Genomic DNA, 26,811 nt, shown 5'->3' with positions numbered 1-26,811 from the left:
CTGCAAAGTGTGACCATGTGAAATGGAGGGCATTATTTGTGGTAGTTCAGAGACCACTGAATGCGTAGTAACATTTAATAATTCCTCCATGATGAAGAGAGTCCCACTGCTTCTCAGCCTGTGGGCCTTCATTAACCGGGCTCAAAGGTGATTCCCTATTAAAATTGGAGGACTGATGCGGTTTCGTTTTTTGTTGATTACTTGCTGTTTTTTTGTTGTTTTTTTTACTAAAACCTGCCTTGGAATAGATAAATGGCAACAATTAAGGACCTTTAGAAGTATACTTGAGCCATTAGGAAGAGCCTCTGATGCAAATTTCTGATTTGTTTTGCCTTTTTCTCTAAAGTGAGAGGATTTGTGTTAGGTTTTTGGCACTTCCTATGATGGGAAAAGTAGGCTTGTTGATCACAAACCTCCTCTAGTATCACCGGTGTTAAAAGCGAGCTAGTAATATTTGAAACTGGTTGAGGAGTAGCAGAAGGTACTGCAACAGGAACATCTCGTATAGAGACATCCGCAGCTATACATCCCCCTCTATTTAGTTTTGGTTCTGATTGCAATAAAAGTTGATTAGAGAGGTCAACACATGAATTTACTCAATCTGTTTTGGTCTTTTTATATATGCTATACTCCGGGACTGTGAAGAAGTTCCTAGCTGTTTGCAACGCAGTTAAAAAAAAAAAAAAAAAAAAACCTCAATAAAGGAGATCTTAGTATTCAGCTGAACAAGTAGACTATCCTGGTCGTATAATTTTGAGTTCAAGGAATTAAACCACTTAATGAAAGGCATCCACACGCTGTCCGAACTTGGGCAGAACACTCCCTAAGCCACAGAAGGTAACATGTGTAACTCCGACAGATCTTCTGGGTGTTGGCTGCACAAATTAGATGGAGGAATCCAATGAACTCTTAAATGACTCGGGATAAAGATTACGACAAGCTGATGGGAATCTCCCAACATTCCTCCTGTAAGCGAGGAATCAAGTGCCGAGCTGAGAGATTCTCTGTAATAAATGGCCATATCACTGATGAGTCGAGTATAGGATTGAAGCTCTGTGAAGGGATGTTCAACGTCCTTGTTAATATCCAATAAATGGGGCGAGGCTGGCTTCGTTTCTACAACATAGTGGCCGCCAAAGGTGCCAGTTCCACAGCCTGGACGCCATCCAAGAGCGCTTTATCTGGGATCTCATCGAAATTGAACAGTAAATTAGGGGCTGAAAGAAGCGCACTTTCAATAAGTGAAACGCTTGTAGGAAGAATGTCTGAGTTCACAGCGACCCTGATGCAGGACGTTGCTGCTTTAACATTAGGGGTCGTTGGTGAGGATGGAAGTGCATGCAAGACTCAGGTAGCACTGGTGCTGAAGGAAAAGAAGCGGGATCCATTGGGGGCCTTGCTGGGCTCGAGACTCGTGTATGACAAGGCTGCACAGGGGCTGCAGAGACCGCGGGTGCTGTGCTTCGCAATGCTTATGCCATAAAGAAATAATGTTGAAATTACTTAAAATAAAATGAACAAAAGTCGCTAATATGAAATATGTGCTTATCCCGACAGGCCCTCCAATTTTCACAGACTGCTGCAGACTGCCGCAGAGTGCACCCAACTCGGCACCAAACACTGCCTCATTATTGGTATAAGGCAGTAGAGTGGGCATCAAATGCTTTGACTTCCTTTGGGAGTTTGTGTTGGTTGCAAAGTGCATCTTCGTTCTCTGCAATATGCTTCTCTGCGTCCAGGACCTGCCTATCTATGGTTAAGACATTTAAGACCTTTGACATTTCTGCGATACTTCCCTGCATCTCTTTCCTAATTTCTGGAAGCAACTGAGGAAGCTTCGGCCTCTGAGGAGATCCAAAGTATGGTGTGTACATGCGCAGCTGCTGTGCTCTCTCCGTGTTTGATTATCTTGCCCCCACCCCCACACCCATTATGACCAGTATGTCATTTCCCTAAGGAGGTTTAGAAGGTTCCACACCCATTTCTGCTCTTTTGAGTGTAAGGGCACGGGAGCCACTGTGTGAAAACCCTGCAGAACCAATGTTCAAATTGGCAGATTTGAGAATGCTTGCCTTTTTTTCCAGCAGAGTGAAAAGGGAGGGCTCTCCAAAAAGGAATACTTTAGCTGACAAATGATACCGTGATCCCATAAGCGCTTTCCTCCACTGTTATTTAGCCTCTTAACTGCAGTATTGTACCAGCGTTGCCAACAGAAGCACAGTGGTGGGGGCTTACCAGGGTAGGAGTAACCTGGAGATCTCAAATGTTAGCTTGAGCAATGGTGCACTGCTTACCCTGCTGGCCCAGTGCTGTCCACAATGCACACACTGTCCCAGCCGGGGAAGCCCGGGGGTGAAGTGATACCACTTCACCAGGTGGGACACTCCAGTGTGCCTGACTTTGCCGAACAAGCCCTTGCCCGCTGCCTGGATCAGCCAGAGAGGAGCCACAGAGCTCCCACAAGGAGTTGTTGGGGCAGGAATCTACAGGGCTGCAAAATGAGCTGGAAACGCATCTTACATGGTGCCCAGGTTAACCAGGCCCCCCAAATCATCCCTATTCTAATATAAAAAACAGACTTTTTATTTAGTTCTCTGGGTTTAGAAAGGGTCCCTAATTTCAGGCTTCACACCAGGTCTATTCCCAGACATTGGGTTTTAGGATTCACAGTAGGCCTCTCATATAGGCCTTGGGTTTCAACCCTTGAGCATGGACTGTTCCCATCTCAAGCCTTCTCCATTAATCCAGAGCCTTCTGGTATCTGCTACACCAGCCTCTTCCCTGGACTGCAGCAAACAAGCAAAGAATCCCCTTTGTCTCTGCATCAAGGGGGCAGGATCCTTTTGCTCTCCTACTGCAGCAGGAACCACCAACCTTTCTCCCAGGCTGTACCTCCTACTAATTTGTATTTCTTTTTATAATCCCTCCTCCGGGCTTTCCCTTTTTTGATTAGCTCCTTCTCAAACCTGATGGGTCACAGCCCTCTGATGGCTCACTCCTGGAGCCTCTTCTCTTTCTCTCTCTCTTTCTCCTTCTCTCTCTCTTTCTGCAGCTGACTCAATGACCCTCAAGGGTCTCCATCTCGCGGATGATGTCATCGAAGGTATATAAGGCACGCGCAGCGCCCGTTGGCTTAATGTCTGTTTTTCCAAGTAAGCTTACGCTTCGAGAACTGCAGCGCGCGTCAAATAGTTTTGTTCGCAAAAATAAAAAATGTCTTCATCTACAACACCGACAACCGCGAAGAATGGGTTTAAAAAGTGTCAGGACTGCAGTTGCACGTTATCGATAACCGATCTGCATTGATTATGCTTATGGTGTCTTGGTGTGGAGCACATTGTCCAGGTCGAAGAGTGGCTCCCACCACTCCTCGTCGTCACCCAGGAAGTCAAAGAAGAGGCACCATAGGCGCCCATCGATTAGTGATCCCATCTGCTTATCTAACCTCCCCACCCCAGAAAGTCTGGTGGTGCAGGCAGCTTCTGCAACCTCAAAACAGGCAGCTTATTCAACCATCCCACCGGATAGGGATGACAAAAGGGTAGACGCATGGGCAACGAAGAATTTTCTGTGGGGAGCATGGCTCTTAAGTTAGCCAACTCCACACGTGCCTTAGCAAAGTTTTGTTCACTCTATGGGACTGTATTTCTATGGCGGCCGAGCATATTACCGAAGGGGAGGAAAGAGATACTTTCTTGGCTATTGTTAGAGACGGTAAAGAAGCCATGTGCGAGTCTCCAGTCGGGTCTGGATTCTGCTAACAACATCGGCAGAGCCATGGCGGCAAGCACCGTAATTCGCAGATTTGTGTGGTTAAGGAAGTCTGGATTTCTACCGGATGTGCAATCTTTACTCCTTAACATGCCTTTTGCCGGATCTCACCTTTTTTGGCAGCAAGGGTGACGAAAGCCTTGAGAAGCTGCAGACCTCGAAGGCGGCAGCCAAAACTTTGTGCCGCGATTGGGCAGCCTCTGCCCTTTCGCCCCAGTGGCCCTTCCTGTAGGGTTAGTTCCTTTCGTTACTACTCCTCATTTGGAAGAGCGAGAGGAATGGCTGGTCAAAGAGGCCAAAGAAGATTCCCTCGTGGTGGACGAGGGAGAGGTGCAAAGCCCGCCCGAGCAGGGGCATCTTTACAAAAAGCCGCAACTTCAGCCGCCTCAAAACCTCTGAGGTATTGAGTCACGAAACCCTAGTGGGCGAGTGGGAGGCAGACTGTCTCAGCATCTGAAAGATTGGCGAGACATTACTTCAGATGCTTGGGCATTAGAATCCATAGCCCAAGGTTACTGCTTTCCCTTCATTCAGAGACCTCGGAACATCCACTGGGGAACTATTCTTTGAGCGTTCCAGATCCGCTCCTTGTGCAGGAAATCTTGACTCTGCTAGAGAAAGGTGCTATAGAGCCGGTACCTGTAGCGGAGAGGAACACAGGATGGTACTCTCCATATTTCCTCATTCCCAAAAAGGACGCAGGACTGAGACCCATCTTGGACTTGAGATACTTGAACAAGTTCTGCAGGAAGGACAAGATCAAGATGGTCACACTTTCTCAGATTCTTCAGGCCCTCGAACTCCATGATTTGATGGTGTCATTGGACCTTCAGGATGCCTATTTTCATGTGCTAATCCATCTCAAGCACAGGGAATACCTGAGGTTCACCATTCTCATTTTCAGTTTCGGTTTCTGACTTCTGCCCGAGGGTTTTTACCAAACTGATGGTGGTACTGGCAGCGAATCTCAGGAGGGTGGGGATTCACGTCTACCCCTACCTGGACGATTGGCTTATCAGGGCACGTTCTCCTGAACAAGTCCTGGATCATCTCAGCGTCACCTGCCACTCTTCACAGACTGGCCTTCTCCCTCAATTACAAGAAGTCCCATATGACACCATCTGAAAATCTCCAATTCATGGGGGCTGTACTGGATAAATCCTTGGAAAGAGCATGCCACATGAGGTGATGGCTTCAGACATTCTGCTGATGGTCTCCAAGATTCAGAGTGCCCAGGGTCTCCCGGCCTTTGACTTTTTGAGGTTGCTGAGCCTCATGATATCCTGCATTGTTCTGGTGTGAGAGGCTCACCTGAGAATGAGATCACTTCAATGGGATCTCAGGACTCAATGGCCTCAGTTCTCGGGCAACATGTCAGACCTACTTCAGGTTCCAAGCAGGGTCGCACGGGATCTTCTCTGGTGGGCCTGCAAGGACAATATTCTGAAGGGAGAACCTTTTTGGCAACCATGGCCGGAGATGACTGTAGCAATGGTCGCCTCACATGGGCAATGGTGAGCCCACACCAACGATTTGACAATCCATCGGAGTCCAAACTACACATCAATTATTTGGAGCTGAGGGCAATCAGACTTGCGCTGAAGGCCTTTCCACCCTCTGTACGAGGAAAGAATGTCATAATACGTGACGGACAACACAGTGGCCATGTACTACCTCAACAAGAGAGGTGGTGTAGGGTTTCTACCACTGTGCAGAGAGGTGATGCAGTAGAGGTTCTGGGCAATACAAGAAAGAATCTCCCTGTCAGTTCACCTAGCCAGGGAGAACACTGGGTGGACTCTGAGCAGGTAGAGCACAGTTTCCCACAAAGTCCTTCAAGAGATCTTCACCCTTTGGGGAACCCTTCAAGTGGATCTGTTAGTGACCAGTATCAACCGAAAATGTGTGAACTGTACTGCTACAAGGAATATTCCTCCAAGAGGAGCTCTAGGAGACGCATATGTGGTGGACTGGCAGTTTCCTCTCCTGTATGCGTTTCCTCCAGTTCCCGTCATTTCACACATGATCAGGAGTTAGCGAAAGTTCGGGAAACACATGATCCTATTTGCCCCGGATTGGGCCAGGAGGACGTGGTACCTGGACCTTCTGGACATGTCCATATGCTCTCCAATATGTCTTCCACAAAGAGATTGAGGGTCAGGTTCTCCATCCAGAGGTCAAGACACTCCGCCTTCACGCATAGTTTCTGAAAGGCTGAGATACAAGGATTTGGTCCTCATGGATCACATAATGGAGATTTTGATTTCGGCCAGAAGCCCAGCAACGAAATCCTTGTACCGCTGCCGTTGGAACAAATTCTGCAGCTGGTGCAGGGACAAGAATGTAGACCCTTTACTATGCAAGACACTTCAGGTGTTATCTTTTCTACTGTACCTAGCCAATCTGGGGCTCCAGGTTGGAATAATTTAAACGCTATTTAAGCACTCGTCTGAAGAAACTTAAAAAATTGTGATACAATTTCTAAAGGGACTCACCAATGTGTTCCCTCCATCTCCTTTTCAGGTTCCCGTTTGGGACCTAAATTTGGTGATAACCTTTCTGATGTGCAGACCATTTGAACCTCTACATTCATCCCATTAAGGTTACTAACGTTCAAGACCATTTTGTTGGTAGCCCTAACTTCAGCCTGTAGAGTGAGTGCAGGCACTATCCTCTAAACCACCCTTTATGATATTATACATGGGAAAGGTCGTCCTGAGGGCTAGGTCTTTTTTTTCCCTAAGATCATTTCAGATTTTCATGTAGGACAAAAGATTGTGTTACCTACTTTTTACCCACCACCTCATCCTGGCAAGGAGGAAGAGAGGTGGCACAGATTAGATCCATGTAGATCTCTAAGCTTCTACATTTCTAGATTGTCCATACTCCGTCTGGATGATCAACTTTTTATACAGTACACAGGTTACAAAGTGGGTCAGGCAGTAACAAAGAAGACCTTATCAAGATGGTTCATTTTCGAGCATGGAGTCTGGCATGGATTCACATGTTCATGAATATTCCCCGTCATCAGGCTGGGAATCCTCAGTAAAAAATGATGTTTCAGTTTCATTTCTGAACTGTCTCCTAACAACCAATCACTGAGCTCTGGGTCATACTGCCCCGAGCCAATGGCTGCCCTCTTCCTAAGCCCCTCCTCTGGCAGCCATCTTCAGATGTTTACCGGACGTTCAAGTGTTGGGAGACCTCGTGTTTAGCTCTCGAGCTTTTACTGCGTTTCTTTGCTTTTTTGAAGAGTTTACTAGATTCTATTTTTTGGTCAGTCGAGCCTTTCGGACTCTTCAGTGCCCCTCAAGGGTGGATTTCATTGAGTTTCTTTGTGGAGGATTCCAGAAGATTCTTCAGGCTAACGCTGCATGGACCATGTCGGAGGAGAAGGATTCAACCCCGCTTTTCAAGCTTTACTCCGACTGCGGCTTATAGAATGTCTTCTCGTACTGCAGGCATTCCCAGTGCCTTTACTGCCTGTACCCGGCACACAAGAAGGGAGATTGTGCGTTTTGCCAGGAGATGCCCTCTCGCACACTGAACGGTTAGCATAGGTGGCTGAGCGAGTGGCTACAGGCCAAGGCCCCTGCTCTGGGTGGGGTCCCAGGAGCATGCCTCCCCACGTTCCAAGAAAGCTGAGCGTGCTTCTAAAACCTTTGAGGGCGCACCTCCCGCCGAGGTCCAACAGAAGGCCAAGCACCGCAAGTCCACTGCCCGTTGTGGCAGGCTCCCCGGAGGCCAGGGTGCATCCGACGTCTCCAGCGTCTTCGGTCACCAGTCAGCGTTCAGGATCGTCGGACAAAAGGAAGTCAGACCATCCGGGCAAACTCAAGGAGAAGCCCAAGACCGACCTGCCGGAGAAGGCCAAGGGGCATTGGGGCAACCCTCCCCCTAAGGAGAAGGCCAAGCAGGACAAAGGACCGGTCCTGGCCGTGAAGGCCCAGGTACACCTGGCAAAGGCCCAGCCTTCCATTGAGGCGGTAGTGGCGTCTCTCGCGAAGGTCACTGATGCGGTTCTGCAGGATGCAACCCCGAAGGTGAAGGTATCCCTTCCTCCTAGTAGGGAGGCTGCGTTCTGGCCCATAGAGAAGACCACAGAGAAGAAAATTCCGGTCATCTCCCCGAGACCGTCCCTCTTGGAAGCGAAGAAAGGGGGGGGGCGCAGAGCCACTCCAGGGTACGGATATCTCCACATACAAACCATCCAGGAGGAAGAAAACTTAGGGAGCAGGCCCTACGACGAGCGCGCCGATGGCGAGGATACTGTCGAGGAAGAGCAGCAAGGCGACGAGGGTCTGGGCGCCCTGCCGGTGCCCTAGCTGCCTATTCCGCCTCCATCTCGGCTCCCGCCCCAGCCTCAGCTGCCACCTAGAGATCTCTCGGTGGACATTCTCTCTGCACTGCATACTCAGGTCTCTGAGATAGTTGAGGATGCCTATCGTGCCAGCGGTCCCGCCCGTGGCTCTGGCAACAGCCGAACCTCTGGCGACGGAGGAACCACCGACCAAGAAGAGGAAGAGGCACCCTACGGATCCTTGCTACCCCGCGCCCCTCCACCCCCTCCAAGGGATGAGGCGGACCCTGATACGGTGATGAGGGGCACGGATGACGGTGGGATGGGGGACCTCCTGTCTCCCCCACATGTCCTCCCCGCCAGACGAGATCGGCTCCTTTCACTCTATTATCTCCAGTGCTTCGGAGCTCTTCCAGCTCACACCTGAGGAGTAGGAGGGCTTCTTATACCAGCGCTGCAAGGCGAAGAGAGGGACCGTCCTCTCGGTCCCATTCCTGGATGACATCTGGGACGAAAGTTTGTCCCTCATGAAGAACTCTTCTACGGCCCCGGCGAAGAGGGATCGCCTTGAGAAGAAGTACAAGGTGCCGGACTGTGTGGTATCGGCTGCAGCCAAGAAGTCGTCATCTGGTGCTTCTTCCTCGGCAGCGTCCACCCGTCCGGAAAGTGAGGGGAAGAAATCGGATGCTCTCTGCGGCCACTACCATTAAGGCTGCCAACGCCCTCACCATTGTAGTACGATACTACCGGGAGCTGTGGTTCAAGATTGCTCCCATCCTGGACTTCCACCCCGATGACAAGAGGTCGGCAAGGTGGCGTCCGACCACGCCATCATGGTGGCCACGGACATCGCTGACATGGGGTTCAGCCCGATGGGCAACGGCGTTTGCCTTTGTCGCTGTGACTGAGTCAAGGCCATCAAACTTCCATCAGGATATGCAGACAATGGTGTTGGACATGCCCTTTGACGGAGACAACCTCTTTGGGGAGGCCACATATGAGTCTCTACCGGCCATTAAGGCGGACACAGAAACGGCACGTGCTCTGGGCACTCTTCAACAGCGGTGGCCGCCCTTTCGGCCCTCAGGAGGCAAGTCCAAAGGTTTTGGTGGGATTTCTTCTTCCTACCGCCAGCTCTCCCGTTCCTCGGCCCAGGAAACCAACAGGGACTTTTCCAAGGTCTTTGAAGGAGGACATCGTCGACAGGGGCCCCAGGGCGGCCCTTCGACGTCCAAGCAGGAATTAACTGGTCGTGGCATCGGGCCCCCACCCTGGCACCCCGGTGGGAGGCTGACTGGGGAACTTCGTCAGTATGTAGAAGACCATCTCCACCGACCATTAAGTGCTGGACACTCTTGCCCATGGGCACACCCTAGAATTTCAACGGAAGTGTCCCCAAATTCCACCTGTGGCCCGGCAGGAAAACCACGTCCCTCAGCTGCTGCTGGAGGTTTGGGCCATGCTCAGGAAAGGTGCGATAGAGCTCGTCCCAAAGAGGCTCTCGGGCTCCAGAGTGTACTCAAGGTACTTCTCGTGAAAAAGAAGACTGGGGGCTGGAGGCCCATCCTCAACCTCCGACGACTGAACAAGTACATCAGGTCCCAAAAGTTCTGCATGGTCACTCTTCAGCATGTGCTTGGGCAACTCGAAGAGGGAAACTTTCTGTCGTCACTGGACATGGAGGATGCGTTCTTCCACATCCCAATCCACAAAGGACACTGCAAGTTTCTGCGCTTCGTTGTCCAGGGTGAGGACAGGGATCGCTACGGTGTGGACCATCAAGTCTCTACTCAGCATGATGTCGTCGAGCATCTCTCTCATTTGACTCTGCAGGCTACGGATGCGTCCATTACAGGATTTCATCGACAATCGTTGGATACAAGTGTCAGGGAGTGTCCAGGACAAGATCATCCTCGATGAGGGCTTCCGTCAAGCGATAAAGCGGTGGGGTGTGAGCTCTCATCTGTCCGGAGGCATGGCTTTCCAGACCCCGCCGTCCAGGAGACGGTCATGACGGACGCCTCCCTGGAAGGATGGGGAGCTCACATTGGAAGTCTCCTCCGGCAGCCACAGGCCTCTGGCGTGAAGTTGTTGTACATCAATGTGCTGGAGCTTCGAGCAGTGTTTTGGGCCCTCAAGTCCTTCCTTCCGTCCCTCAAGGGCAAGGTGGTGCGTGTCATCATGACAATACCACCACAATGTTTTACATCAGGCAGCAGGGGGGCACCAGATCCCCAGAACTCTCCAGAGCGGCGCAGAACCTGTTGCACTGGGCCTTCACCCAGGGGATGTTCCTCATTCCATTTCATCTGGCAGGAGTAAAGAACACTGTCGCCGACTCTCTAAGCAGGGAGCTACCCTCGTGCCACGAGATCGATCTGTTTGCGACTGCAACGAACACCAAGTGCTGGTGGTTCGCCAGCCGGTTTCCCCAGCCCCGGAGCAGGGGTAAGTAACTTGTTCTTCTCTCTTTCTCTCTCTCTTTCCCTCTCTTTCTCTTTCTTTCTCTCTCGCTTCCTCTTTCACTCTTCCTCTTTCTCCCTCTTTCTTTCTTCCTATTTCTCCCTCCTTTCTTGTTCTCTTTCTCTCTCTTCTGTCTCTTTCTCTCTCTCGATTGTATTCTTTAGCTGTCTGGAATCCAGTGTAGGTTTTCCTTTCTATGAACTGGTGCTTTGTGATATGTAATGCTTAAACACATAAAAGGATTTTTTAGATGTTACTTCCTTTCACCATTTCTTACTTGTCCCATTAGGTTACCTTCGTTCACTCCTGGCTCCTCTCTGGGTCTTCGGTACATTGAGTGGTGCCTAGTCTGACATGGCATATTTTCATCTTTTGGATTTAAAAGAAAATTGGGCTTTAGGCGCTCACTTCCCACTACTGCAGGGTTGTACCTTCGCCCTTTTGTGGGACTCCCTTCACCTCTGTGACCTCCCCACATTAACCCACAGAGGGTGGGGAAATGCCACTTCACCATAGGGGCCAAGACTCTGCACATGTAGCTTGGCTCTTCTGCCTAAATGTAAAAGTTGTTGCTATGCCAAACTGCTCTGCTTCTGTCCTTAAGGGTTAATAATGCAAAAGTATCATTGAAAGGGGACAATGGGCCACAGAGTCCCTAAGATGAGAAAAATGTTCAATTTGTAATACTTTTTCTGACTATAATGTTGGAGCTGAGTGTAAAGCGTATGGAGGTTGGATAAGAGCATAGTGGTGCATTAGGCAAAACTTGTCCACATCGTGGGTTGTTTCTTGAGATTATGAAGTCTTGCCGTTTATGCAGCATTTAATGTAAAGTCCTGTCACTAAAGCTGTGTGATTCCTTTTGTTGATTTTAACTTGAGTTTACAGGTTACCTTCTTTGTTTCATAGGATGCAGTTTTATATTTCAACATCACTACTCAGCAGAAAGAAATGTATGAATTTGCAAAGCAGCACCTTGTCGATGATGATGAGGTATGTTTCCGAAGACATTTTTGTAATTGGCCATTTTTGACAGTTGGAAGAATTGACTTGTTTTATAATAATAATAATAATTATTATGATGGCTATTCTGAATTAAAGTGCATCTCTTTGCTTCATAGTGCATGACATGTGATCAACGGATTAATCATCTGCACAAATTGTAACTAGACTTCACTCAACAGTGATGCCATATTCCTGGTTAACCGCACCCTCAGTCATCGGGATTCCATTGCAGGCAGTTTTAGAGTCGTAGACCTGTATTTTGATGTCACCTTCTCTGAGTTGTCCCCAATAAGCAGATTTTCTCGGTGCCTTCTGCAAGGTGGATTACGCAAAGCACTTTCACTTTACTACAACAATAGTGCTAAGGGGCAAGGGATTTTGTCAAGATTGCTCCGTGATGAGATTTGACATGTGGCTAATGGAGAAGGGGCAAAGAGAGGACAATGCTAGAGACATGGGATTGAAACATGGGTCTGTCCAACTAAGTCTACAGTTTGGTCCCGTTCTTTCTTTGTTCTACTGATGATTGAAGCGATTCAAGCACTGAGATGCTAGCTCAGTGAGGCACTATGGTTACCTTGGCCACTGCAGCAAAATATGGGTGGCTCTTTTCCATGGAAAGGCCTGAGTGTAGAATGTCTTTTTGGTGGTGCAACTTGCTTTGCAAAAGCAGGCCAAACAACTGTTGTGGTGAGCAAAGGGATTTTTTTTAGATAGTTGGTCAGGGCTTGATAACTACCTTACCTTCCAACCACGAGTCCTCTCTGGAAACAACACACTCCCTTCGAGCAGTACCTGCACAGAAGAACTCGATTCTGCAGCCTTCAAACATATAAGGACAGAATTCATGTTTGGATGCACGCAGCACAAACTACCTGCCCTCTCCGATCTATGTGTTTGAAGTTACTTCATCTAAGCTCTCTTATTCAAGTCACCAGTACTGAAAATAGCAGTTCTGCCGTCCATGCAGTGATATTCATGTTCCTTTTTCAAGCTGCAGGAAAGGGCCATAATGGGGCTGGTGCGCACACCCAAGTTCCCCCAGTCAAAATGTCTCTTCGCTGCCCTCATCCTCACTTCCCCTAATCTGGGGATATATTGTTTGCTTTTAAGGCAATAATGGATCCACTTTATGCCCAAAGCAGCTGTCTAGAATTTTCTTTTTGTAGCTCAGCACCGACCCTGCTAAGGTCCTCCTTTTCAGGTGAAGGAAATAAAATCTATTCTCCATTCAGCTGGAAGGGTACATACTGTATCAAGGAATGGCGAAAAAAGGTAATAACGGTAGACCATACAGAGGACTAATAATTGGTCTGAAGCAAGGAATGTTTCCTTATGTGTCGTGCCTTTTGGTTAATAACAATATTAGCCATTGAAGTATGTCTTTTGAATAATGGGGTCCAAAGTGTGATGTTGCTGATAAATGTGTATGTTCCCCCAGATGCCCCGGATTTGGATGTTATTTGCAATGGTATCGATGCTTTATTAGTATCTTGGACGTCTGTTAGGGGACATGAAATGTTGTTAATTGGTGGAGATTTGAATGCAGGCTTTAGGGATCCAGATGCATGTGTGGAGTATAGAAATGTAAATCCAATTAGTACCATGGCCAAAAAGTGTAGGAATGCTAAGGGCACATTGTAGGTGGATTACTTTAAGGACTGGGGGCTGATGTTTAACGGGAGAACGGTTGGGGATTGTCCTGGGCAGACTACATGGGGTGTAGGAGATGAAATTCACTTAGGATTGTTTTTTTTTGGTAATAATGCATGCGCAGAATTAGTGGAGTCTTTAAGGGTCCGGGCCACGGATTTCAGTGATCTTTCTGGAATCGTGATATCATTAGAGATGCCTCTTGTTCCCGAAAAGGGTATAGCGGGTGTTGGTGTGGAAGTAAACCATGCGGGTAATTGTGCACTGGACACAAAAAAACATCTCTCTGGCAACTGCTAAAGCTAGACAAATCTTTGTGCATGAGTTGTTAACCTACAGGGAGCTAACTGGGAAGGAAATGGAAGGACGACTCAACTGACAGGTGAGGTGGGGAAAAGAAAGCATGATCATATCATTATTACAACAAAGCATCTCCTTCTGTTTGATGTTGAGATTCGTAATGCCAGGCGTAAGCTGAGAAGAGCCATTAGAAAAGTTAAGATCTCGGCAGCCCGTTCAGGTGTTTGGGATCAGGAGATTAAGAAGCTAAACCGAACCTATCGACTGTGGTTAAAGTGACATCGGCTTTCTGACGAAACAGCTCGGTGGCAAGTGATATTTGCCGCTTTGTGTGGTAAAAGCCTCTGCCAATATGGCAGTTGCTTGCTGCCGCCCAGGTAGACAAAAGGACTCATACAATCAATCCAATTGATGAACAAAAATGGCTTGACCATTTACGGGAAACCACCCAGGTGGTTACTCCTTTTAAAGGTAATGGTAAGAAAATGAGTTGATGGGCGTTACGTATAAGCCTGGATCAGATTTATCAACCATACTTCGTTAAATAAAAATCCGAGCCCCTGGCCCAAATCGGCTTTCAAACGTGGTCCTGAAGGCAGATCCTGTGACATGGTCCAGAATAATAAACATTTTATTTGACAATCTGCCAAGAAGCAGTATCCCCTGAGACCTGGCGACAGGCAATTCTACTACCAGTATACAAGAAAGGCAATAGGAAATTACCCGTAAACAATAGGTTGCTATCACTACTCGATGTGACTGGCAAATTATTAGCCTCATTCATTCTGGCTGCACTACAGAAATGAGTGACTGAGGAAAACATTTTAAATCCTCTGAAAATCTGTTTTCAGGCTGGTTCGGCTACTGTCCATGACATCAGAATGCTTGATAGCCTAATAAGGGAAGCAACAGTCAGAGGTAACCAAACTATGTATTTGATTTATGTTGACTTTAGTGCAGCCTTTGATTCAGTGAACAGAGTTTATCATGTGGCAGAAATAGAAAAGGCTAGGTTGACCGGACAGGTTGTTGACAATCCTGATTGACCTGCATACATATGCTGGGGCAAGGGTGCGTTTGAATGGTGATGGTGCACTATCAGTAGTGGTGTGTTTGAACAGGGGAGTCAACTAGGGGTGTGTGCTGCCTCCCCTGTTTATTTTGTATTTGGAAGATTTGCCAAAAATATTGAGCACTATTGCTCTCCAGATAAAATCAGGCGCCAAATTGATATCTTGCACTCTTTAGGCAGACGACTTGGTCCGTATGGATCGAACTGTTGGGGGAGTTAGAGCCAAGTTCCACGCTCTGTTAGAGTAAGCTCGAGATAATGATTTGGTTATGAATATGAGTAAAACCAAGGCAATGGCTGTGGTTGGCCAATCGAGTTGCCCTGGATACTAGAATTGGAAGAATGTAATATGTAGACTATTATCCTTTCTTGAGCTTGGAACTGAAGGCCAAAAGGCACGATCGTAGCATTATTGAGTGCACGAAAAGTAGATCTCGTCAATTGACCATTTTGATCCATAGATTCGCATCGCAAACTGCTGGCTTTTCTGTAGAAGGAATCCCTAGACTCTATAACCAATGCTTCTGCCCGACGATTTTGTATGGGTTGGAGGCGTTGGTAATGAGGGGTTGTGAAATGGTTGAACGTGCTTGAAGGTACATTTTGGAGGATGGTATTGAAACTTCCTCTGTCTACCACTATGGCCTATATTCGTTTGGAAGTTTGACTGGTTTGCCTTGGCTCTTAGGCTGGGATACGAAGAGGAGCGCTATACATCAAATCTCGCATGGAACCACAGTGACCTATACTTCGTATTCTTGCAGGTAGTTACGATTGTGAACATGCTGGTTTTCCTAGATATGTGCAGTTGAATGAAGAATGTTTTGCATGTATTGAGTGAAGCCCTGATTTTAAGAAAGGAACAAGCTATGAAATCATGAAAAACATCGTCAAGAAGAGGGTGGACTGGATAAACAATTATGCACACTTATCTTTGCAAAATTAAATGCATGTGGCCTGCGTAACACACCCTTATTTACAAACGCAGGCATACTTGTTGCGTAGTCCTAGTCCCTAAATTCGTAACCTTATATTGCAGCTGCTTTTAAATCAGTTGCCATTGTTGGCTACTCGGGAGTGATGCCTATTGAAAATAGAAAATGCTATATATGTAGGCTGCAAGATAACTTGGAAACAGTCCGACATGTATTCACGGAATGTACAGGCCCAATTTATATTTGTATGCTGGGTACATTTGTGAGCCGTTATGATTCAATTAGACAATTGAATTTTGGGATTACTGTTTGAATACAGACTCTGAGTCTATAAACGTTGCACTATGTCTGTGGAAGCACATTTCCAAACATTTTAGAGAATGAAGGAATGGAAGGATTTGAATGTAAGCCTAGGTAGATTTATTTATTTATTCTTTTAAAGTGTATGAATGAGTCGATTTGTCTTTTGCATTAATTGATGCTGCTATATTTATGTGACAGATTTCATAATTGGCTGGTTAAAAATGTAATATAAGCTATGAATTTGTCAGTAATGCTTTGGTAATACAATGTGTTTTAGAGGATTTGATATTTCTTGGCTAGGTATTGTAATGTTTGATTGTTAAAAATTGTTTATAAAAAAGTTCTTATGAACTGAATATAAATAATTTTAAAAATGTGTCCGTTTGTGTATGCACATTCTCCACAAGGAACTCTAGACACACAGAGCAATTGACTCTGTGCACACCTTTGTCTCTCAAATGCCCTTTTAGCCTCATGGGCTTGTTGCATGGCTAACATGCTTATCCTATTGCCATCTGATGTATTGCCCCCGTGCAGGGGTGGTATCAACTTGGAGGATCATCATAGTGTTATGTTGGCCAGAGAGGGTACTCTTCTTAAGTTTGAACAACACTTCCTTTCAAATTCTCAAACACAAATGTGGGTACTCAAGGTAAAATGCTTACAGTTGGAGGGACGCCCTCCTGCACCCCTCCAGCCCCCCAACGACCTCCCAATTGTTAGAGCTCAGACTGACCTTAAGAATGTCAGAAAGGTGTTGCTAGACAGATAAAAGTTTCTGATTACCAGTTTTGCGCTTGCAAGAGTAAAACACATTTTACCACATGCATGCATGTCCCATTCAGTACCAGGTTTCAGGGCAGAAAGATTTGATGGGACGTTTTCAATAGTGTGCTACAATGTCAAGTGTCCCATGCCTTTCACGAAAATGGAGTTGTCAAACCTTGCCACCGTACAATGACAATTAAGCCCACTGCAGGGGAAAAAATGTCAAGATGCAAGTTATTAGCCAGCCCTAAAAAGTCACTTGCTTCCTCAATTCTAACGTACATGCAACACACCATTACTTACTCTGCAAGAGTCAATTATCAGTAGCCGATGGCTTGTGGCTCGTTCCGGCCTACATACATGTCTGTTGGACATTATGGCGGGTAGGCAACTGGTTCAAGCTACTACAGGTTTTATTACAATTCATACAGATAAAAAAAAACTCATCAGTAATGCATACAATAAAACAATTGACAGTCAAATTACTCATACTTGAAATTCAAATCAATCAGCTCCCACAGCACGCCCAATCAGACACCAGGTGTCTCAAATTGAACCCTTCAGTTCTTCCTTTCCTACAAATTATATTTTTTTTATAATTTGTCTGCTTTAGTGTTGTATATGTCCATGTACACAGTCATTTTTGTATGTGATGATTGTGTGTAAGGTATGATTGGGCGTGCTGTATGTTTTGATTGATAAGAATTTCAAGCAAGAGTAGTTGTACTGTCAATTGTTATTGTATGTATTATTGATGATTTTTTTTAATCTGTTTTAAATGTAATACAATTTGCTTTAATATTTGAGTAAACATTCCAACTGATTGCAGATTTATTGCTCCAGAATTACTTTTTCAGGTTTTTCTCTTTGTTGTTCCCAGAGTCTGGAAGATAGGGACCCCTGCCTTTCTGTATACCTGGCTAGCCATTACAGAACACCAGGACCCACGTCTAATAGTCCAACATGGAGCAATGTGTTGTCATTTGAGTGATGGCAAATGTGCCTTTGAGTACAAATGCCATCCCTAATTATGTGGCCTGACAAGGAGAGAGTTAATCAATTTGAACAATCGTTGCATATAGTGGTAGGGAGCTATTAAGTTCAGGAGGCAGAATGTCAAGTTGTAAGTTGCTAGCCTTGCATTTATGTCACCCCTCCATCACTCCTGAATGAGCTTCATGCACTACATGTGGTGCAAATATAATATGATCACACTTTTGCAGCTCATCAATCGGTTTGTATGTGATATTAATGGACCAACATCTACTTGTAGGCTTGGATTATTAAATCTTGGTTTCTTTAACTTTAGATCAGGCATTATCCCAGGCTTCTTAGTACAATGGTCCCTGCTTATGTTATGTTATGTTATTTTGCATTTATATAGCGCCTTATATACCATTGGTATGGTCTGAAGGCGCTGGTAGGTTGAACGCCCTTGGGAACCGAAGTTCGGGTCAGTAGAGAGAGTCGAGAGAGTCTAAAGGGACGTGTGCGCACCAGGTATGTGTGCAGCTGGTGTGGAGTTTGTGTGGCAGCTGCTTCATAGCGGTAGATGTGGTGGTTGAGAGATGAGGAGTATGTGTTCGCTCTGTCAGGATTTGTCCATACCGAGTGTGGCTGCGTTAGGCGTGAGGAGAAACGTCTGGCTGGGGGTGTGTAACCAGCAGTGTTTAATGTTACCCATAGTGTTCTTTCTAGTGGACACCCTTCTCGGATTACCCTTTTCTTCCATTGCTTAGTCATTACCTGGAGGAGCATAGAGGAGCATTCCACCCTGAACATCTTTCACACACTGATCATTGTAGTTTGAGACCATGAAGCGTGAACGCTCATTCATACAATAGTTTTAGTAAATGGGTTTGTAAATTACTATTCTGTTTTCAGTGGCTGACCCTGATAGACAAAGCGCCTTTATGTTTTGCCATCTTCAAACGACCAATTTCTCTGTATAGACAAACACAAGTTGTGCAGCCAGGCATGCTTGCAAGAAGATTACGCCCAAGACACTAAAACATAAAAGGAGTGGCGGGTAGTGGCTGTCTGTGGCTATTCTTTCTATTCTGTTTGTGCTGTTCGGAGGAGGAGCCCCAATACAAAATCACTAACCTGCCGCGGAGACTGGCTGTCTGTGCTGTCCGTAAAGTCCTGAGGTCTGAGTCTAAAGAATTGCGCACGCTATTACGACGACTACAGCGTCTCGTTACTGGGCGCAAGTAAGCACAAGATGAATACTAGCCAACGGACTAGAAGCCAAACCCACCACGACATATACCGATGCAATGCCCGGCAACATATGAATTCAGGGTTCTGCACCACCACGATCGAGTTGTATATAAGAGAGAATGGTTGACCACTGAAGATTTTTGGCAAAGACTGTCCTCAGGTCATGAAACCTTTCTAAGTATGGACGTTTTGAATGTTTTCGGTTTTATTACATTGAATGATTACATAAAACCACATGCCCCGGGGACTGGTTAGGATGGTTATTGATGAATCTGTTTATGATAGATCATTTTATTTGAATGTAATGTTTTATCCTTTTTGTATATATGTGAAAAGTCATATTCTTGACTGAAGCATATTATCAATGAAAAATAAAAGCATCCTGGGATGTGCTTAACTGGCATTTGATGCTTGGCCTTTGTGTGTGTGGCAGAAGGCAGCGTCTAAATTGAGAATAGGACGATATGATGAACAAACTGGCCTGTATCTGCGTCTCACAGGGCTGTCTATGGAGACCTCTGGTTTTTATAAGGAGATAATGGCCCTCATTATGAGTGTGGAGGTATTTCGGAGGTAAATTCTCTGAGATACCACCAAACGGATTTACAATTACCACCACTTGGTCCTGTGGATTTACCACAGGACTAAAAGTGGTGATAGGCGGTGTAAATCCCCATTGTCTGGAGTCAATAGAACTCCATTGGGACTTTTTGGTGGAATTACCACCAGTGAAATTACCAGTGTTAAATTCTGACGATTTTTGGGAGGAAAAGTGGAGGATTCACCTCCAGGTACATCCTACACTTTTCCTCCAAAAATTGGCAGAATTGCCACTCGTAATTCCACGAGTGGTAATTCCGCCAACATTTGTAATTTGGTGGTGCAGTAAAATTGGAGGTAACGGAATTACCTCCAATTTTTTCCCGCACCCCCAAACTCGTAATGAGGCCCAATGTGTAATATCTTAGATTCACAATGGGGGGGAAAAGCTGTCTTGGCGGTGTATGATCCTGCATTGTTTGCCTCGCTTTTGAAGTTCCCTATTAAATGGGGTTAATACATGCAGCAAGAGTGGATGGGGTGAAACGAAGACGCAACAATAAATGTTAACTCTACAGCAAGTGTCCTCCAGGTGTATTTAAACTTGGAATAATCTTCGTTTGCCAAGTTGGACTTTGGTAATCGTTTTACCCCTGCATTTCTATTGAATTATAAAGATATAGCATCCGCTGAGTAACGAATATTGCGAAATTAAATTGATTCTTGCCTTTAAGTCATACAGGCCATATGGGCTGTTGAAATTAGAGTTTGCTGTAACACACGAGATGCGAAAAAGAGTGAATTTTTGTCCACATCCTGCGCTCTGTTCTCTGTGAACAATGTTTTTTTATAACTCTTGCTGACCGTCACGTAGATTTTTGATTATATGTTTGTGACGCTTCTCTGTAAGCTGTTCGCAGTTTTCCATTACTCGTCTTGGAAAAGCATCATGTGTATAGTTTAATGCACTGTTTTCGAATAAAATCAACCAATGGTGGGGTTTGTTACACTAACCAGCACTACGAACGAAACCGAATATATATATCTATATATAGATATATATAAAAAAATAAAGTGTTTCTGCAAAGTACCACTAGAGGGGGCCAATACGCCATGTATTAGGTAAATCAATGACACTGGTAACTTCGTTTGTAGATTAAATAAAAGACGGTCACGGGAGGATCTGCAGATATTTTTTCAGACCTAAATATAATTATTTTAAAACTGCAATTATAATGTATGTATGCAGTATGCTCGCCCGAGCCACTGAATATTCGAAGCCATGTTGTCATGCAGATCTAATTTACCCCCAGTACAGGGCACATTATTCTGACTGTGAGCTCTAAATCTTGAAAAGCTAGTCCTGCTTCCCAGTCCCCCCAAACATCTTTACTCTGTGTGCTGTCCTTACAGCGAACCAAACGTGACTGAAGGTGATGTTTGAGGTGTATCCGAGACGCCTGTCCTCGCCCAGTAAACCCATCCTTCCCCCTTCCTTCCCCTCGAGTCTGGCCACATGCTGAACTCCAACACTCACTGGACTTTTTCCCTAAGTAGCCAACACCCCGCCTCCTTTGTCCTCACTAACTCGGCACATTGAGGCCACCATCTTAGTTGCACAAGCATATACAAAGCTCCACACAATCGGAAAATAAAGCAAACAATAGCTGTTGCAATTACTGACAAACTTCACAAGTACTCAGCAGTGCTTCAACTTCATTGTCAATTCTGCCTTTAGCACTCTCGACCCATTTGTGCTAATTCATTTTCAGGAGAGAGAGAGGGGGTAGGATCTTGATGATTCTTTAATGCCCATATCTCTTCTTGGTCCCTCTGCATGTTTTTGTATTATGTGGTGCACCTTCAAGCTATGCATTACTGCCTGAGCTGCCTCAACCTGTACATATATTTATGGGGTTTGTCTATCCACGTCTCCAAAATTTCAGGGTGGGAGGTAACGCAACAATTCCAATCTAATACCAGAAAGAAACAGTTAGTCATACTGCAATCCTTTTTTCACAAAATGTATATTTTTAATAACAAATGGATAGTATTAGTGGGGATAGAGCACCCAAGGTGTATTAAAGACACAACAATACAAAATGAGTATGGTCCTGTATGGACAACTGGATCTCAATGTGATAAAACAAATGGTATACTGCTGTTTTAGGTGGATCAAAAACAGTTATGCAGTCACAGAAGTAGAACATAAACCCACATCAATGGACATATATATACAAAAGACACAAAAACAATGCTTCCAGTGTACATTGTTTGAATAGTGATATCGTCGACACAACGGTGTTTCGGCCTAAAAGGAGCTGTGTAGTGCAGCTATGTGAGCAGGCCTTCATCAGGACGTGTGGTAACCTTGGAGGTAGTCCTGGAGTCTCTATCAAAGATTTATCCAGTGCTATGGTATGCAAGAATATCCATCATAAGTCAAGATATCTGGGGGGCACGGAGTGCGTCATGGAGGAGCAGGACTTGAACCTCAACAGGTAAGTTGGCATGCTGGCATCTTACAAGGCTTTGGGGTTGTGTTCCACTATCCCCATGTCCACTGGGGGCTCACTGTAAAATTAGACACTTGCTAAGTGACCGTTGTGGTCAAAGGACCTCGGAAACATTGGAGGATGCTTTATATCCCCACATAGGCGGTGATAACAGAGTGCCAAATCAATTGTAGATGGAGTGCACCTCACTTGCAGTTCAGCGATGCAGTACAAAATGGAGGTAAAGTGCTGGAAACAGAATAGGCACAATTTATAGCTCCATCAAACTTTGATGGTGACATGTGGCAGATACATAAGCATTTAGCTGGAGGTCTTTCTAACACTTTAATACCAAGGTATGGGGGAATTATTCCAGGCGGAATAACAACCTGCGATAATTCCTCCAAATCCCCTTTTGAGTCATATGTGCTCTGAAGAATGGGGATTAAAGGAATAGTTCACCTAAAATTTTTATTTAAATAATAGATAGGCAATATTAAAAAAAATATACTCGCATTTTTTTTTTTTTAAATTCCTATGTAAAATTTTGAGCTATTCAAGCTCAAAATTTGCAAAAGCAAGCACATGGGCGCATCCATTTTGTGAAATGGATGCCCGCCTGTGCTGGCTTTGGATTTTGCGGCACTAATGAAGGAAAAGCCAGCCAGCTGTAGTAAACAAAAGCTACCACTGGGTGGCTTTACCTTCATTGGTGCTGTACGCGGAGGACGGGGACCGGAGACTACAGGCAGAAAAGCTGCAGCTGCATCTCGTTAAGTTCTATTTTTTTTAAGAAAAATAAACGCTAGCTGCGATTTTTCTTTTTTCTAAGTTTTCCAGGCCGGAGGAGCCCGGAAAACTTAGAAATAAAACCGCAGCTTTAAAAATGTTGTATTTGTTTGCGGTACTGTTATTATGGCTTTTCTCTTTTCCACTGATTTCCTTTTTGGTCTGGTCACCCTTCCCTTCTGCTATGGAAAGCACTCCATTTAGATTCTGCCCTGTGTGTAGGGTCAGATATCCGTGGAAAGACGAGCACACGTCGTGTAATGCTTGTCTCCCCCTAGAGCATGATGAAAAGCAGTGTTCGGCGTGTAAACTCCTTAAACCTAAAACCCTTAAGGAGCGCCGGTTGAAGCGGTGGGCCGCGTACGGAATGTCATGCGTGGAGTCTCCCTGCCCTGCCGCGACACCAGCCGAAAGTGACAGGGGTACATCGGATGACCAAACGTCCAACGCGGACGTTATAGACCTTGAGGCAGACTATTCTAGGGCCTCCACGCCCGTCCCCGACCCTTCTAGGCTCGACTCCGGTCTTGCTACAGGGACCACACCCGGTGACAGGGGCGTACAATCGCACCGCACAAAGCACACAACCCAAGAGCCGTCCTCGACGTCTTCGTCGAAGAAGGCGAAAGCGCCAACGGGTCCGCTAGAAACTTCGGCGGTGCCCATGGATCGGTCTGATCCGAAGCCTTCCTCACATCCGTAGCAGCGCATGACGACTGGGCATAGCAAACATAACAAGGGCGCTACTCCCTAAATTACACGCGCCAAAGTTTCCGTACAAGAAACTTTGACGGTTTCCAAGGCCTGTACAGGCCTGAAAACTACGAGTAGGCCTCTACCCGATAAGCCATCCGCAGGCCCTTCTGGAGCCGCGGAAGACCTCTCCACTGCCGACACATGATCGGAAGCGTTGTCTCCCGAAGATTCAGTGACGATACGTAAGAGCATCAATAGGATTGCTACGGCGGTGGGCCTAGTCCCGGTTCTGCCCCCAGTTATGGGCCAATCCACCGAAAAGTTTTCCACAGATTTGGAAGACGATCCCGAAGACTCTTACGAAGAAAGCCAGGTACCCCTCTCAAGCACCCTGAGGAGATCCCCTCAACGCCTTAGGGTGGAGTACGCGGTTCCTACTCAGCTAGGTCCATTTGGGTCATCTAAGTGGACCACGGAGCAATTCGAGGGGTGTATGGATCGGCTGGAGCAATTTTTCAGGGTTTCTGATCAACCTCCGCCGAAAAGAGCTCTGGTAGACCCGACCCTCAAACACAAGATGTCCAACACCTAGATGTCCAACACCAAGTTGGCTATCAAGAAGATGTCCAGATGGACACGTATAGAGACATCTATACAGAAGAAGAGGAGTCCTCTTTTCTGGACAACTATGGGGAAGATCACGGAGCAACGGACAACTGGGAGGACACCCAGCAGGACGATCACAGCTCTGATATCGTTTGCCTCGATTCTCCCCCATCCACCCCGATTCGACAAGCTTCCCCGGTGGATGATCAAATGGCTTTCAACAGCATGTTGAAAAAAGCAGCAGAATTCTTTAAAATTGCCACGCTTGAAGCCTTGCCCGAACAAGATTTCGCAGAGGACATTATTAATGAAAAGCCTCCGGCAAGCCAGTCTATCCCTCTCTTGAGCTCTGTAAAGAGATGGCTGGCCCCTTCCTTACTCGCGCCCGCTCAGACTAGGGCTGTGAACCCAAGGGTCGAAAAACTTTTCCGACCCTCCCCCACCGACCCGCTTTATATCAAAGGACACGCAATCCCAAACTCGCTGGTGGTGACCAACACTCGCAAGAGAGCAGGGGTTCCCATTGCCACGGGAGAGTCATCCCCGGACAAGGAGTCCAAAAGGTTGTATGCCTTAGGCAAACGGGTTACGTCGGCGGCGGCTTATACTGTCCGGATTGCCAATAACACGACGTTACTAGCAAGCTACGTCGACGCTCAATGGAACCTACTCCAAGAAGGCCTTCAAGAGGTTCCGGAACCAACCAGAGCCAAGGTTCTCGCCATTGTCTCGGAGGGCAAACTTGCCAATCAGAATGTGCTAAAGAATACCCTGGACACCGCAGAGACAGCAGGCAGGTCTCTCGCACAGGGTACTCTCCTAAAGAGGCACGCGTGGCTGCGCACGTCGGGCTTCAGGCCTGAGACCCAGGCATCCATTATCAACAAACCCATCGAAGAGGCCAACCTCTTCGGGAAGGCGGTAGACGATGCGTTGGAGACAGCCAAGAAGGATCATGAGACTATTAAGTCTCTGCACCAGATTTCCCAGAAACCCTCTTCACAGAGGGGCAGTAATTCTCGGCGGTCCTTTCGAGGACAAGCCCGCGCCGCTAAAAACAACGGGCAACTTCAACTCAAGCCAAACTGCTGCAAGCCCCACTTACTACTCCCAGAGGGGTCAGAAGCGCGGAAAGAATAGAGGCAGAGGCTCCAATTCCAGAGGAGCGTCAACTTCGGGTCAGAAATTACCACCAAGTCCAGGTCCCCTCCCATGTCTCCCCAGGTGGGGGGGCGATTAACATCCTTCCTCAAGGCATGGGAGGGGATAACTTCAGACCAGTGGGTCTTAAAGACGGTCGCCCACGGTTACTGCGTGGAATTCGCCCGACCTCCACAGTTCAGACCGCCGAAACATTGACGCCTTTCACAGGAACATCTGCAAATCCTGATCCAAGAGGTGAAAGCGCTGCTGGGAAAGGACGCCATAGAAGCCGCCCCGATTCTTCAGGTAAACAAGGGGATCTATTCAGTGTACTTCCTTGTACCCAAAAAGGATCTCACCATGCGTCCTGTTCTAGACCTGCGCCCAGCGAACAAGTTCATAAAGCCCCAGAAGTTTCACATGGTAACTCTGCAAGAGGTGATCCCATTGCTAAAACAGTGGGACTTCATGACAACATTGCTTATGAAAGATGCATACTTTCATATTTCAATGCTGCCAGTGCACAGAAAATTCCTAAGGTTCGTGATTCAGGACAAACACTACCAGTTCAAGGTACTCCCCTTTGGCATAGCCTCGGCGCCAAGGGTGTTTACCAATGTCTTGGCAGTGGCAGCGGCACACCTGCGCAGACTTTCAGTTCCAGTTTACCCTTACCTCGACGGTTGGCTCATCACGGGGGACTCGTTCGACGTTTGTTTTTCGAACACCCAAGAAACAGTAGACCTGCTGTTCAGTCTGGGCTTTTCTATCAACGAAAAGAAATCCAGCTTAGTCCCCAGCCAAGTAAAAAAGTTCCTGAGGGCTCTAATTCGTACGGAAGACGGTCTAGTCTTCCCTTCCAGCGAGAGGGTTCAGAACATGCTCTCTCAGGTTCCTCAGTATGTAGCCAGTCGAGAGGTGACGGTACGCAAAGCTATGCGTTTGCTAGGAATTATGGTGTCATGCATATACTTGTTTCCCCACGTGCGGCTGCTCATGCGTCCCATGCAAGAGTGGCTCAACAGCCAGTGGTGTCAGGCCAGCGGACAATGGGAAGATCTATTAGTTGTCTCGCCAGCCCTCGTTCTCTCTCTGCAGTGGTGGTCGAGGGAGAACCTCTTGAAGGGGAAAACCTTCACCACCCCTGCAGTGGAAGCCACTCTCACGACAGACGCATCTCTCACGGGGTGGGAGGCTCACCTGCTTCAACAGACAGCGCACGGAGTGTGGTCCCCTCAGGTAGCGTCCAACCATATAAACCTACTGGAGCTACTAGCAGTGTTCAAAGCATTGAAAGCCTTTCAGGAGCAACTGCAAGGGAAGACAGTGCTGGTCCTAACAGACAGCACAATGGCAATGTATTACCTGAACAAACAGGGGGGCACTCACTCTCCAGGGCTATCCAAGCGGTCCCAAAACATCTGGATATGCGCTCTCAAACACAAGATGTTCTTGATATCCCAACATGTTCCAGGGGAACTCAATCTTCTGGCAGACGTACTCGGCAGAGATTTTCCTCTGCCAGAAGAACAATACGAATGGCGACTGCGCGAAGACATTGTATCCAACGTCTTTGCAGAATGGGGGTTTCCAGAGATCGACCTGTTCGCTACTCGGAAGAACGCCCAATGCCAAGATTACACCTCCAGGTACCCCCAGAACCGATACAAGATAGTACACAAGATGCACCAGGAACCAGTCACCATGATTCTGGTGGTTCCCATGTGGGCCCGCCAACCTTGGTTCGCG

The 26,811-nt window shown here is 46.7% G+C and overlaps 1 protein-coding gene across 1 annotated transcript in view; it reads left to right on the top strand.

Annotated features, from left to right (window-relative positions):
- Positions 1 to 26,811, top strand: part of CRTAP (cartilage associated protein) — a 332,976-nt gene that overhangs the window by 260,653 nt on the left and 45,512 nt on the right. The window contains exon 6 of the mRNA XM_069613133.1: positions 11,444 to 11,527. Within this exon, the coding sequence (XP_069469234.1) occupies positions 11,444 to 11,527 (84 nt within the window). The remainder of the gene's footprint in view (positions 1 to 11,443; positions 11,528 to 26,811) is intronic.

Source organism: Ambystoma mexicanum, chromosome 5p, assembly GCF_040938575.1.
Source record: "Ambystoma mexicanum isolate Mex_15411 chromosome 5p, UKY_AmexF1_1, whole genome shotgun sequence".
Lineage (NCBI taxonomy): Eukaryota > Metazoa > Chordata > Amphibia > Caudata > Ambystomatidae > Ambystoma > Ambystoma mexicanum.
The sequence above is the reverse complement of the archived record's forward strand: the minus strand, read 5'-3'. Positions and strand labels throughout refer to the sequence as shown.